Raw genomic sequence first — 15,589 nt, forward strand, 5'->3', positions numbered from 1 at the left:
TGTCCCACAATAAATCTAATCTATTGAGATCTCTGAAGCCCAGAGTACAGAAACAATCAGTCCACAAGGTGTCGCCAAAAAAATGTTGTAACTCAATGTTCTGTGGTCGCTGTAAACGCAAGCTACAAACACACTTCCCTGAAATAAGAGCGGATATTGCCCTCAACATCCGGTAGGTGAGGTCACACACGTAAACACATGTCGTACGAATCATTTTACTGTGTTACATTTTGGTGGGAAGAAGTATAGAGCTTTATACACATTCACGCAATGAAAGTTAAAGTCCTCTCCAGGAATCCGGACGACTATGTCCGTGAGACGAAGTTGGATATCCAGCGTGGTAAGTGCAGATAGTTAGCCAGCTAGTGCACATTAGCTAACTTCACACAGTGTAGAGAGCTATAGCTAGCCCAATCAGCACGGGCAAAACAATTTATTGTAACAGTATATGTAACCTACAGTACCACGAAATTACGACCCGTCCCTCAATCCGTTCGAGGTGCCAAGAGAATACACCCGTGCACTGAATGCCACCAAGTTGGAGCGCGTGTTCGCCAAGCCGTTCCTGGCTTCTCTGGACGGCCACAGGGATGGGGTGAACTGCATGGCCAAGCACCCCAAGAGCCTCTCCACAATGCTGTCCGGCTCCTGCGATGGAGAGGTAGTTAACTAACTAACTGTACGTTGAGTTAGCAATGGCCTGGTTAAATATGAGTTGATGAGTTGATTGAATCCAATAATTATAGGCTACATGTCTAACTGTGGAATGGTCAAACATATATGATGACAAGCCTGTGCATTGAGATGATGCATCTAAATGACCTGTTTATACTGTAAGACTAACTGATTTGTTTCTCAGCTGAAGGTGTGGAATCTAACCAAACGTGAGTGTGTTCGTACACTCCAGGCCCATGAAGGCTTTGTCAGGGGGATGGTCGTACGCTTCTGTGGCACCTCCTTCTTTACGGTACAGTATCTGTTCCACTATCCAGGGTTGTATTCATTAGGGCACACTAAATGTTGTGCAATGAACAAGTTCACATAGTACCTCCCCATTCTGGCCCGTTTGCTTTCATTTTCTTTCTAGTGAATACTAACGAGACTAGGGGTGTTGGATTCCGTTGCAAAACATTTGGTCTGTTGCAATGGAAACTGTTTACTGTTTCCTCTAGGTGCTAAATGGAAGTATGGAATGAAACTGGGAGGGGCCTATTTGAATTGCTCTAATATAAACTCTTGTTTTTGTTGCAAAATGTTTTCCATTTGGAGTAAACTGTTTCCATTGCAAAATGTCTTACAACACACAGAATTAATACACCCCTGATTTTTATCGCACAGAATGGTTGCCCTCTGCTGAATTGCAGTCTTATGACACATCTTCATTATAAATCAACCTCAAACCTCTGTCAAAGTAAATATGCTTGTATTTCTGAATAACAGGTTGGTGATGACAAGACTATCAAACAGTGGAAGATGGAGACTCCTGGTTACGGAGAGGAAGAGGAACCTCTCAATACTATTCTTGGGAAGGTATGGAGGAGGAGGTGTCTGTCTCTGTCATTATTATTTCCAATTAATATCTCTGAGAGTGTGTCTCTGACCTAACCTGTCTGATCTCATGAAGCATTACTGTAAAATGTGCATACCATCGAGTGGACCCATCATTATTGTGGCTTTAAGCCCATGATGATGATAAGAATGATGGGTTTGGAGATATTCTCTACTGTCAGGGTGATGGTGATGGTTGTTGTAATGTATTCCCCCTCGTCAGTGATGATGATGATTGAGGATTCACTTTAAAAATGTTACTGAGACCAATGTTTGTTCCTTCCAGTCTGTGTTCACCAGCATCGACCACCACCAGAAGGAGGGTGTGTTTGTGACGTGTGGCCAGCAGGTTGACATCTGGGATGAGCAGCGCAGCAGCCCCATCCGCTCCTTCTCCTGGGGCGTGGACAGTTTCAGCTGCGTCCGCTTCAACCCTGTAGAGGTAATCAACACTCTCTCTGTGTGGATTGTAGCATAAAGTGTCTCAGCGTATGATTCCTGATCATGGATCAGGTCCTCCATGTCCATATAATTTTGTAAATTATAATCTAAAAGGCAAAGCTGGTCCTAGATTAGCCCTTCTGCTCTGAGACTCTTGGTGAATACGGGCCCTGACATTGCTATAGCACAGACATAAGGCGTAACCCAGACACGTCACAGGGGCTATAAAGCTGAAGTATCCTTTTAGAATGTTTTATCACCATCAAATATATAGTAGTGAGAGGAACTCCAGTAGTGGGAGAGGATGAAACTGAGCCAACATTTAGCTAATTTTCTCATTGTTGAAACATGTTTCTGTTCCCAAAACTAGAATCTGTTACGAACACAGTGCACTAATATTTATAGACATGACACTTTGCCAACTAAATGTGTTGTTTAGAAGGAGTGCAAGGTCAAATTGAGTTTGTGCACACACGCACTTCACAGAGGAAGCGTTCCCTAGTGGAAATATGCAAATACTAGCTACAACGTGCCAATAGGATCTTGCTAGCTCGTGCTTGGCTTTGCCTACCTACCTCCTTGCTTGTTTTGCCCACTATGCTTTGTTTGCTAAAACTGTAAACGCACAGATGAACTATCTTGTGTTGGTTAAAAATATCTTTGGCTATAGCCTCCATGCACCAGAATAATGGAGGTAAAACCCATATGAGGACTATGTAGGTCAAAGGTTGTATAAAACACAGAATTGAATGTTAGTGGATTTAAAAATAATAATAATTCTTGACCTTCCCGCTTTTCTCCTCAGACTGAACTTCTAGCAAGTTGTGCCTCTGACAGAAGTATTGTGCTGTATGACATGAGGGAAGCTACACCTCTTAAAAAGGTACATTTCTATGTGCTTGGGTGCATCCCAAATTACACCCTATTTAGTGCACTACCATTTGTCGAGGGCTCATAGGGTGCCATTTGGGATGCTGCCCATTAGAACTGCACGATTAATCAAATTTTAATCTAAATTGAAATATTGACATGCGCAATATCCATATCGCAAGAGGCTGAGATATTTTGAAATGCCACTTAGCCATCCGTCTGTAATGCCCGTTTTTTAAAATGTTTTGTTATATTACTTTAGTTGAAGAGTTCGCCTTCTCTCCTCTTTTGGCCGCTTCCCAATCTCGCACACAAAACCCCGGCCCCTGTCACTCAAGCAGGCAGTCCCTCGTGCTCCAGATTCACTGCATGCATTGACCAAACAGCACGCAGTCAACAGATTATTTTTCTAACAAGAACGACACAGCTTTCCACTTTGCTTCTTAATATAAATTCACGTTTTCTTTATTATACTATTCGTTTGTGTAACTTGCTTTCTGCAAAACACTAGTTAGCTGAAAGTGTGCCTAGAATTTGTTAGCAAGGCTAATCGCTTCCTAGCTAATTCCACTGAGTGCAAATCTTGCCAGCAAACTTTTGCTCTAATATTGGACGTTACCAATGGTGGAGTATATCATCATTGTTTGAAACAGCCTGTTCTTAATCAGAGAGGAAAAGACAAATAATATCGTAAAATCTTTGTCTAAATGTATCTATTTAAACCCAATTAGGGTCCCGTTTTATTTATTTAACCAGATAAATTGACTGAGAACACATTCTCATTTACAGTAACGACCTGGTGAATAGTTACAGGGGTGAGGAAGGAGACAATTAGGTAGCCAGATTGGGAATTTAGCCAGGACACCGGGGTTAACACCTCTACTCTTATGATAAGTGCCATGGAATCTTTAGTGACCACAGGGAGTTGGGTCAGTGGCAAGGCAGCAGTGGGATGCAGGATGGTAGGCTGCTGGCCATGGGAAACATGGGAAACGCTGACCAACACTTTGGTTCTTACTCTGTCACAACCATCTCCTTCCTTACCTTATCCTCGTTGTCATGCCAAACAAAACTGCATTCCAAGTAACCACTCTATTCCAACCATAACATTTGAATGATCAGATCATTCTATTTCTATGATTCCAACAGTTTAACCAAGCGATTTGATGTAAAATCGCAATCTCAATATTTGGTATAAAAATGTCAATTCTATTTTTTTTTTGTCCATATCGTCCAGCCCTACTTCCCATGACTTTGCCCTCTACTAAACTCATTTCCCATTCCATACTGTCCTCTCATTACTGGAATGTGTCTAAAGCTTAGTGTATTGAAGTATGAATGTGTGATTTCCTATATAGGTAATCATGAATATGAGGAGCAACACTTTGTGCTGGAATCCCATGGAAGCTTATAACTTTACCTGCTCTAATGAAGATTACAAGTGAGTGATGCAATTCAACATGTGTTGAGTTTACAACATGTTCACCACATCACATAGGCCTCATTCATTCCTGGAGAGAAGTTTGTGTACTTCCAATGCTAATAATGTTTTTGTTCGTGCAATTGCTTGGGGAGTGATATAATAATTATTTCTAATGTACATTTACACTTATTTTACAATAACAGCATGTCCACCGAGATCTGGTGTTTTTATTTACTGACCTTGCACCTTGCATGATAGAAGCATGGTGGCGTGTGTTAACATCTCATCTTTGTATTTATTAACCAACCGCATGCGTCTCCTCCCCCTTCAGTCTGTATACATATGATATGAGGTACCTGGACAAGCCTTTCACCGTCCACATGGACCATGTCTCAGCCGTGCTGGATGTAGACTACTCTCCAACTGGTAAGGAGTTTGTCTCGGCCAGCTTTGACAAGACCATCCGCATCTTCCCCAAAGACAGTGGCCACAGCAGGTTAGTGGTGCCAGGGGTTCAGACACTCCAGCAGATTGTGTTTATTATCAGCGTTGATGTATTTATTTTTCTACAGGTGTCGACCTATTTAGCGATGACACTGTGCGACAGCAACATTGTGTTCAGTGGTTGTGTGTGTGACTTCACAGGGAGGTATACCACACCAAGCGCATGCAGCACGTCATCTCCATAAAGTGGTCGTCAGACAACAAGTACATCCTGAGTGCTTCAGATGAGATGAACATCAGACTGTGGAAGGCCAATGCTGCTGAGAAGTTGGGATTGGTGAGACAGACAGTCCTCTTCCTCTCCTTTAGAAGTAGTGTACGCACGTCCTGTAACCTGCAGGTGTCGTGTATCAAAAGTCATGTCATGAAAGAAAGCTGCATCCCAGAACAATGTTGAATGCTTACCATTAACCAGTAGGCCTTAGGTTGGAGTCATTAAAACTCATTTTTCAACCACTCCACAAATTTCTTGTTAACAAACTATAGTTTTGGCAAGTCGGTTAGGACATCTACTTTATGCATGACACAAGTCATTTTTCCTGCAATTGTTTATAGACAGATTAATTCACTGTATCACAATTCCAGTGGGTCAGAAATGTACATACACTAAGTTGACTGTGCCTTTAAACAGCTTGTAAAATTCCAGAAGATGATGTCATGGCTTTAGAAGCTTCTGATAGGCTAATTGACATAATTTGAGTCAATTGGAGGTGTACCTGTGGATGTATTTCAAGGCCTACCTTCAAACTTAGTGCCTCTTTGCTTGACATCATGGGGAAATCAAAAGAAATCAGCAAGACCCCAGAAGAAAAATTGTAGACCTCCACAAGTCTGGTTCATCCTTGTAAGAAATATCCAAACACCTGAAGGTACCACATTCATTTGTACAAACAATAGTACGCAAGTATAAACACCATGGGACCACGCAGCCGCCATACCGCTCAGGAAGGAGACGCGTTCTGTCTCGTAGAGATGAACGTACTTTGGTGCAAAAAGTGCAAATCAATCCCAGAACAACAGCAAAGGACCTTGTGAAGATGCTGGAGGAAACCGGTACAAAAGTATCTATATCTACATTAAAACGAGTCCTATATCGACATAACCTGAAAGGCCTCTCAGCAAGAAAGAAGCCACTGCTCCAAAACCCACCATCAAAAAGCCAGACTACGTTTTGCAAGTGCACTTGGGGACAAAGATCGTACTTTTTGGAGAAATGTCCTCTGGTCTGATGAAACAAAAATAGAACTGTTTGGTAATAATGACCATTGTTATGTTTGGAGGACAAAGAGGGGAAGCTTGCAAGCCAAAGAACACCATCCCAACCGTGAAGCACAGGGTGGCAGCATCATGTTGTGGGTGGGGGTGCTTTGCTGCAGGGGGGACTGGTGCACTTCACAAAATAGATGGCATCATGAGGTAGGAAAATTATGTGGATTCATTGAAGCAACATCTCAAGACATCAGTCAGGAAGTTAAAGCTTGGTCGCAAATTGGTCTTCCAAATGGACAATGACCCCAAGCATACTTCCAAAGATGTGGCAAAATGGCATAAGGACAACAAAATCAAGGTATTGGAGTGGCCATCACAAAGCCCTGACCTCAATCCTATAGACAATTTGTGGGCAGAACTGAAAAAACATGTGCGAGCAAGGAGGCCTACAAACCTGACTCAGTTACACCAGCTCTGTCAGGAGGAATGGGCCAACATTCACCCAACTTATTGTGGGAAGCTTGTGGAAGGCTACCCGGAACGTTTGACCCAAGTTAAACAATTTTAAAGGCAATGCTACCAAATACTAATTGAGTGTATATAATGGTCTGAACCCACTGGGAATGTGATGAAATAAATAATTCTCTCTGCTATTAATCTGACATTTCACATTCTTAAAATAAAGTGGTGATCCTAACTGATCTAAGACAGGGGATTTTTACTAGGATTGAATGTCAGGGCTTGTGGAAAAACTGAGTTTAAATGTATTTGACGAAGGTGTATGTAAACTTCTGACTTCAACTGTATTTGCTAATATTCTGATGCATTTGTTGGAGCTGTGATTTTGACCTTCTGTTTTGTGAGTTTGATGGATTCCTCAACCTGCCATGGCCAGATGCCCACCATGGTACGCTCAGCATGGTGAAAGATAGGGAGGCAAGGCTGCCAGCAGCAACAGCAGTGGGACTGCCAAGGGCTCTGATGGATGCTGACTGACTTGGAACAGAATCACTTTCAATAAGTACAATGGACCAATAGGGACAGCAGAGCAGGGTTAGTGACAGACTGGAGCTATTTGGAACTCTTGATTACCAATAGACAATTTCTGACCAGTCAGTCAGTGTGGGCAATGTGGCATTATAGAGTGGATTTAAAGGGATAGTTCACTGTAAATGTATTTATGGAAAATAGGCACTGCAACTTTGACAGACTTGTATTACTTAGAGGTGTTACAGCAGGCTAACCCCAAAACATTGGAATTACATTCTGCCCAATTTGGCTTTATATCTGTTGTGTTTTCTTCAACCTCTAACTCTCCGTATGTTCAAGACATTATTTACACATTACCTGAAATATAAGGTTCTGTTTAGTGTACCTTAAACAGATTCTTACACATAGTCTAGACTAACTCATTTCTCATCTGATGCCAAAACCAGCATTTAGCCTACAAGGATGAATTGCAAGGGAGATGGACGTTTTTCGGTGCCATCTCCAATATCCACCCCCCTTCTACTTCACTCTTCCTTATTTCCTTAATGCAGCTTAACACGGGAGAATTGGGCAACTTTTGGCACTTGTTTTACTGTAAGTGTATAAGAGGATATTTATTCTGTAGCTTTGCACTTAAACATTTCAGACGAGCCCAGCTGCTATCAGCAGTTTGAATAGGCCCAATCACTTAAAGAGAGCGGCCACTCTGGAAATAATGAAGCATTAACAATCAAGTTGGACTGGAAGGGTCTTTAATTTAAAAAGAAATGCTGAATCAAGGCTGACTGTCAGATCTCAGGAAGAGTGGAAGTCTTCAGCCTGTGTTTGTTGCAATCGCAGTGTCTCTCTCTGGTTTTTGATGCCTTTCTATGAACTGACATTTGACCTCATTGTGTGAACTATACAGGTGGAAGGTGAAAGGTCATTTAGTTTTTGTCCCCTGATCCTATTTTTCATGTTATTTGGAGTAACAATGACCATATCATTGCCTTTGCCATATTGTAAATTCACACAAATTACCTTCCGTATCACACATTCTCATGACAGTCATGAGAAGTATGACCTATATATCCTATACATACATACAGTGAGCTCCTAAAGTATTGGGCAGTGACACATTTTTTGTTTTGGCTTTGTACGCAAGCGCTTTTCAATCCATATTGGGTGAACCGTTTAGAAATGACAGCACTTTTTGTACATCGTCTCCCCATTTTACGGGAACCGAAGGTATTGGTACAAATTCAATTATGTGTATTAAAGTAGTGAAACATTTCGTATCTGGTCCCATATTCCTAGCACACAATGACTACATCAAGCTTGTGACTTGACAAACTTGTTGGATGCTTTTGCTGTTAGTTTTGGCTGTATTTCAGATTTATTTTGTGCCCAATAGAAATTAATGGTAAATAAGGTATTTTGTCATATTGGAGTCACTTTTATTGTAAATAAGAATAAAATGTTTCTAAATACTTCTACTTTAATGTGGATGTTACCGTGACCAAAACACAGCTACCGTGACCAAACCACACAGCTACCGTGACCAAACCACACAGCTACCGTGACCAAACCACACAGCTACCGTGACCAAACCACACCGCGACCGTGACCACACCGTGACCAAAGCACACCGCGACCGTGACCAAAACACACCGCGACCGTGACCAAAACACACCGTGACCAAAACACACCGTGACCAAACCACACCGTGACCAAAACACACCGTGACCAAACCACACCGCGACCGTGACCAAACCACACCGCGACCGTGACCAAAACACACCGCGACCGTGACCAAACCACACCGCGACCGTGACCAAAACACACCGCGACCGTGACCAAAACACACCGTGACCAAAACACACCGTGACCAAAACACACCGTGACCAAACCACACCGCGACCGTGACCAAAACACACCGCGACCGTGACCAAAACACACCGTGACCAAAACACACCGCGACCGTGACCAAAACACACCGCGACCGTGACCAAAACACACCGCGACCGTGACCAAAACACACCGCGACCGTGACCAAACCACCGCGACCGTGACCAAAACACACCGCGACCGTGACCAAACCACACCGCGACCGTGACCAAACCACACCGCGACCGTGACCAAAACACACCGCGACCGTGACCAAAACACACAGCTACCGTGACCAAACCACACCGCTACCGTGACCAAATCAAACAGCAAAAGCATCCCAACAAGTTTGTTGAGTCGCAAGTTTAATATAATCATTGCGTGCTAGGAATATGGGAACATATATTAAACTTTTACTACTTTAATACACATATAAGTGAATTTGTCCAAATCCCCTAAAATGGGTGCTGTATTTCTAAACGGTTCACCCGAAATGGATAAAAATACTCTCAAATTAAGCTCACAGTCTGCACGTTAACCTCAGTCATTGTATCATTTCAAAACCTGTGCTGGAGTACAGAGCCAAAACAGCACATTTAGTCACTGTCCCAATACTTTTGGAGCTCAATATCTCTATGGATACACAGCTACTTAATACATGATTCCATGTGTGTTATTCTACAACGTAGAAAATAGTAAAAAAATGAAGGAAAAACCCTTGAATGAGTAGGTGTCCAAACGTTTGACTGGTACTTTGTTTTTAGTCAAGCAGTAGTAAATACAATCTCTCTGGCCGTGGTTTCAGAGGGGCTCTAAGTGGCCACTCTTCCAGGGCTTTTATTCTAATTATAATCAATTCAATTTGTTGGAGATTAGCTAATAGCTGCTGATGATGAGGTACACTGCTTTGCTTAGACCGGGCCAACAGCCTGTTAAATGTTATTTATGAAAACCTGAACATTTAGAGTGAAAAAGGAGCAGAGCAACACTGACTCTGCAGAGTTCTCTATGGCCTATACACTCTTTCAATACCCAATGAGTAGTAGGCTTAGGTGTTAAACAAATCAAAATATATTTTATATTTCAGATTCTTCAAAGTAGCCACCATTTTCCTTGACAGCAGAATGCTGTGGTAGCCATGCTGGTTAAGTGTGCCTTGAATTCTAAATAAATCACTGACCGTGTCACTAGCAAAGCACCATCACACCACCTCTTCCATGCTTCACGGTGGGAACCACACATGCAGAGATCACCCGTTCACCTATTCTGCGTCTCACAAAGACAAGGCGGTTGGAACAAAAAATCTCATATTTGGACTCATCAGAGCAAAGGACAGATTTCCACCGGTCTAATGTCCATTGCTTGTGTTTCTTGGCCCAAGCAAGTCTCTTCTTCTTATTGGTGTCCTTTAGTAGTGGTTTATTTGCAGCAATTTGACCATGACGGCCTGATTCACACAGTCTCCTCTGAATAGTTGATGTTGTATAATTATTCCAGGGTTTTATCGTTGTCGGAGTGGACACGTTGTTTGCGGTGCTCACAACCTATGCTACACCTGTGAGAAACAAGTTTTGGTTTATTTCATTCCATTTACGAGTTTTGTCAATTTAGTCATTGTCTTGTTTGGAATGCTCCTGTCAATATTGAGTAAGGACGCGCACTTGATTACTCATTGAAGTTGGCCTGTAGGCTACCTGGCCTCCTCGCAAATGTAGGCATGTAAATGAATGTGCCCATTTGGGGATCTGATAGTACTTCTGATTGGCTTAACGCACCACCGCTAATGTGCTGTGGAGCTTCTCTATGTAATATTTTCTTTACCTCAAACAGCAAGCAAGCTAAGTCTGATTTTACAGCCACTGAGAGCGACAATAATTCCTCAATGTATTTGAAAAATCTTTTGAGCTCCCTGCCTTTCGATGACCACTCGGCGTGAAAGGAAAAAATGTCATGCTCTTATCTGGAGAAACGTCATGAAATAGGCCTACCTGATTTAGTTCCTATTGGCTATTTCTACATAGTTGGCAATAGAAGTAACTTTTTAGGTTTATAATTTATTTATATTTTGATTACATTTTTATGAACTAAATGACAAATGATTTTGAGATACAAAGACGTTATTATAAATTAAATGAAACTGTTCCACGAAAATGGGTGTATGAAAACCATAACTGGCTCGCAGATCAGATCGGTAGTAATGGTAAGATAAATTGCCATTCCACATGAGGAAGTTAGCCGACTTCTTATATAGCCTATTACTGGCGGCAACAGAAGCTTAACTGCAGAATCGGCAAAATCCAGGAGGAGCAGGAGGAGGATGGTCGGGGCAGGTTTTTTCTTGATCTCTGACTCCCTCTTGAGTCATTTGTGTCTCATTTCATCAAACAGTGAGCTTAAAGCATCAGACAAGCTCAATGCATATATAGTTGATTTTATTGAGACGCATAGGGTGTGTCTATATACGGAGAAATACACGTTCAAAAATTGACTGGTCAAACGATTGGTCGAAAGAACAGACCTTCAGCGATCCAATATTTTATTTTTCGGGGACAGCCCTATACTGTAGGTAATAGCGACTATTTTACCATCTTATAACTAATATCGTATATTATTTAGATTTCAAGTTTCAGATTTAGGTTTCAGGTTTTACATGAAAATGCTGTCATTATGGACTGGTAATTAGTGTATACTGATAAATGAGGCACCCAAGTAGACCTCAGTAGTAGATTGAAATCTCTTGGTTCTCTTTATTTTTCTCTCTCTTCTTCTTACCTGCTATTTCTCTTTCTCTATCTGCCCCCCTCCCCCGGTGGTCTAGCTGGCTCCTAGGGAGAAGGCAGCTGTGAACTACAGCCAGAAGCTGAAGGAGAAGTTCCAGCACCACCCTCAGATCCGCCGCATCTCGCGCCACCGCCACCTGCCCAAGTCCATCTACAGCCAGAGCAAGGAGCTGCGTGTCATGAAGGAGGCTCGCCGCAGGAAGTATGGGCTCCTTCTTTACCCATACCACAACTGTCTGCCCTACAGCGGCTTTCTGTTCTTAACTCTACCTGAACATATCCTCAATACTCTTGTTTGTAACAGTCAAACCACAGAAGTCTATATATTACAGTATGTATATCAGTAGAATTTGTTTCTTTGTGTTGTTCTTGGTAAGGTTAGTGTGGTTTTGGATCTTATTTATCTCTGTGTTGATGGGGGGAGGTTTTCGGGTGGTTGACCTGGTCTTTGGCCTCACCACAAAGGAAACTGTCAATCTCTTACCACAGTAGGCTTAGAACTACCCTGGCCTCTGTCCAACTATGGCAGTAGTTGGTGGTTAAGGCTGTAGCTGGCTGCCAGAATAGGTCTGACTTCCCTACCAAGGCACACTTACCCTAATGAGTAACAGGACTGATAGGACAGGATGGTCCCTCATGACTTGGTCATCATGAGCTTTTTGCTCATTTACACTAAAGTCTCTAAGGGGAAGTGATGCCATCATGACCAGTTGATGATTCATTAAATATTAGTCCATGTTGATTTTTGGTCCTGAAATGTAGTAACACATTGTATGTAATATGTCATCCATGTGTACCTAGGAGTTGTGACTGAAGGCAGTGTAACCTACATGCTCATTGTTTATTTTTCAGATGACGTCAGTATTAGTGTATTCTACATTTTTATGACATCAGGCCACCTGCTTGGTGCTAACTCCTTTGTGTACTCTGCTAACGTTTCTCTCTCTCTGTGTGTGAATATTCTCATGAATTGGTTCCTGATGTTTGAGTTATTCATTGTTGCCTCATTGTGTGTCCCAGGGAGAGGAACGTACGCAAGCACAGCAAGCCTGGCTCCATGCCCGTGGTGACGGAGAAAGAGAAACATGTGGTCACCGTGGTGAAATAGAAGGAACATCGACGCCAGTGACCGTGTGGCATTGAAGGACTACTCTCTCTCTACACACACCTGGGCCATGTTCAGAAATACACAACTAATGTTGCAAAATGTCAGTACGTTTCCCCAAATTCTCTGGTTTTCCAGAAATTCCAGATACCTGGATTTCCTGCTTGTTCCCTCATGATTCCAGGACACAGGAGGTTGGTGGCATCTTATTTGGGGAGGATGGGCTTGCGGTAATAACGCGAGCAGAATGGGATCAAATACATGATTTCCATGTGTTTGATGTCATTCCATTTGCTCCGTTCCGGCTATTATTATGAGCCGTCCTCCCCTCAGCAGCCTCTTGTGTTCGGGATTTCTGACAAACCTGGCTATTTGGGAAAGATACCTGAATTTTGCAACCCTGCACACAACATTATGTGTCCCTTCAGTTATATTCATGACATTCTAATCTGCAACTGTCAAAAGGCTGCACCCTCTTGAACACAACTCTATGGAAGACTCTGAAAGAACTCATTCCACCTCTCCAAGGCTTATTACAAACGACAACTATGGGTCAATATTGGGAAGTTTGTTGACATAAGTGTCCCAACTGTCATGGTAAAACTTTGTACCCCCAGATGATGATTTCATGAATGCTATTGTTAGAACATTATTTTGGGATGTTATTGTATCGAAATGAGAATACACTAGAAACCAAGAAGAACGACATCCGTCAAATATCACCAGAACATTTATTTGAGTATTTTAGGAACCATCTTGAAAATGTTTGGCCTCCCTACACCACCACATACCTTCAGCTATTGTGTGTGTACTGATTCAGTAACCTAGAAGATTGCATGATGCTAAGGGTTGTTTCTATTGATACTGTTTTTTGTATTTATTCATACACCGCTAATAAAGATGCTGTATGATATTTTTGGATCTGATATGAACGCTGTTTTTTGGTAGGCAAAATACACTGATTCTCAAATCGATGCATCGATACTTTTCATCTAAAAAAAAAAAAAGTATACAATTAATATCCAAGGGCTTGGATTAGCATAATTTGTGTGTTGTTTGGCATATGAGTAATGTAGGTGGTATAACAATGGATACAGTAGCAGTAAAATCCTAAAAACAGTACTGATATATGGGGATGGCACAAGTGATGGTAACAAGTGTGATTGTTTCTGAATTGTAGTTTTAATGTGCCTGAGTTCTAGTAACCAAGGAGGTATGTGTTGTAATTGATATACCCATGTTGCAGGGCCGACAAACACACAATTATTCTGACTTTTACCAATGTTTTTGGATTAATTTTGTACCAGTGATTTCTTAATATTGTGACTCAAGGTGGATCATCTTGTATAGGGGTTACTATAGATGCAGGCTTTGTTGGCTGTGACACGTGCTGAGTATGCCACCAGAAAGGAGCCACAAAGTTGCCTTCAGGTGGACAACAACTGGAAAAGTGCAAGCGAGGCAGGCCAAAAACTACCTAGCGACGGAGAGTAGTGGCTGAGCTTGAAGTGATGGGTCTCATGGGATACCACAAGCTGTGGCCAGAGATGGAGACTGATGGCAGAAGATTGTTGCAGCCTTATGTGCCACCCGAGATGATATAAAGAGGATTAAGTAAAGCAGTAGCTACAAGTTCAACACACTTTTATCAGTGTTTTGGTGTTTAATGATTTCTTGGCATTCTGACTCAAAGTGGATGAGCTTGTGTTGGGCTCAGTGTATTGATGCTAATGGACTTAGTCTTAATGAGGTATAGTGTTCAATCCACTTTATCACGGCAGGATTTAGATAGGATCATTAAATAAGTCATGAGCATCATATCAAACCTGGATCATGAGTATGGTTTGGGAAGGGGGGATGTTAGGGCTGGGCCTTGGGATGAGGGGTTAGGGCTGGGCCTTGGGATGAGGGGTTAGGGCTGTGCCTTGGGATGAGGGGTTAGGGCTGGGCCTTTGGATGAGGGGTTAGGGCTGGGTCTTGGGATGAGTGGTTAGGGCTGGGCCTTGGTATGAGGGGTTAGGACTGGGCCTTCTGATGAGGGGTTAGGGCTGGGCCTTGGGATGAGGGGTTAGGACTGGGCCTTCTGATGAGGGGTTAGGGCTGGGCCTTGGGATGAGGGGTTAGGGCTGGGCCTTCTGATGAGGGCCTTATGACTGGGCCTTCTGATGAGGGTTATGGCTGGGCCTTCTGATGAGGGGTTAGGGCTGGGCCTTCTGATGAGCTGATGAGCTGGGCCTTCTGATGAGGGGTTATGGCTGGGCCTTCTGATGAGGGGTTATGACTGGGCCTTCTGATGAGGGGTTAGGACTGGGCCTTCTGATGAGGGGTTATGGCTGGGCCTTCTGATGAGGGGTTAGGACTGGGCCTTCTGATGAGGGGTTATGGCTGGGCCTTCTGATGAGGGGTTAGGACTGGGCCTTCTGATGAGGGGTTATGGCTGGGCCTTCTGATGAGGGGTTAGGACTGGGCCTTCTGATGAGGGGTTATGGCTGGGCCTTCTGATGAGGGGTTATGACTGGGCCTTCTGATGAGGGGTTATGGCTGGGCCTTCTGATGAGGGGTTATGGCTGGGCCTTCTGATGAGGGGTTAGGGCTGGGCCTTCTGATGAGGGGTTATGACTGGGCCTTCTGATGAGGGGTTAGGACTGGGCCTTCTGATGAGGGGTTATCGCTGGGCCTTCTGATGAGGGGTTAGGACTGGGCCTTCTGATGAGGGGTTATGGCTGGGCCTTCTGATGAGGGGTTAGGACTGGGCCTTCTGATGAGGGGTTATGGCTGGGCCTTCTGATGAGGGGTTATGGCTGGGCCTTCTGATGAGGGGTTAGGACTGGGCCTTCTGATGAGGGGTTAGGA

The 15,589-nt window shown here is 43.1% G+C and overlaps 1 protein-coding gene across 1 annotated transcript; it reads left to right on the top strand.

The window, feature by feature from the left end:
• Nucleotides 1-122: 122 nt before the first annotated feature.
• LOC118364565 (DDB1- and CUL4-associated factor 13-like) lies at nucleotides 123-13,649 on the top strand. The gene is made up of 11 exons (XM_035746211.2): nucleotides 123-340; nucleotides 462-661; nucleotides 860-967; nucleotides 1,441-1,530; nucleotides 1,835-1,990; nucleotides 2,795-2,872; nucleotides 4,218-4,300; nucleotides 4,614-4,778; nucleotides 4,928-5,063; nucleotides 11,670-11,833; nucleotides 12,652-13,649. The coding sequence occupies exons 1-11, from the start codon at nucleotides 271-273 to the stop codon at nucleotides 12,737-12,739; spliced, it is 1,338 nt and encodes a 445-aa protein (XP_035602104.1). The 5' UTR covers nucleotides 123-270; the 3' UTR covers nucleotides 12,740-13,649.
• Nucleotides 13,650-15,589: the final 1,940 nt, after the last annotated feature.

The sequence above is a fragment of the Oncorhynchus keta genome, chromosome 31, assembly GCF_023373465.1.
Source record: "Oncorhynchus keta strain PuntledgeMale-10-30-2019 chromosome 31, Oket_V2, whole genome shotgun sequence".
Taxonomy (NCBI): Eukaryota; Metazoa; Chordata; class Actinopteri; order Salmoniformes; family Salmonidae; genus Oncorhynchus; species Oncorhynchus keta.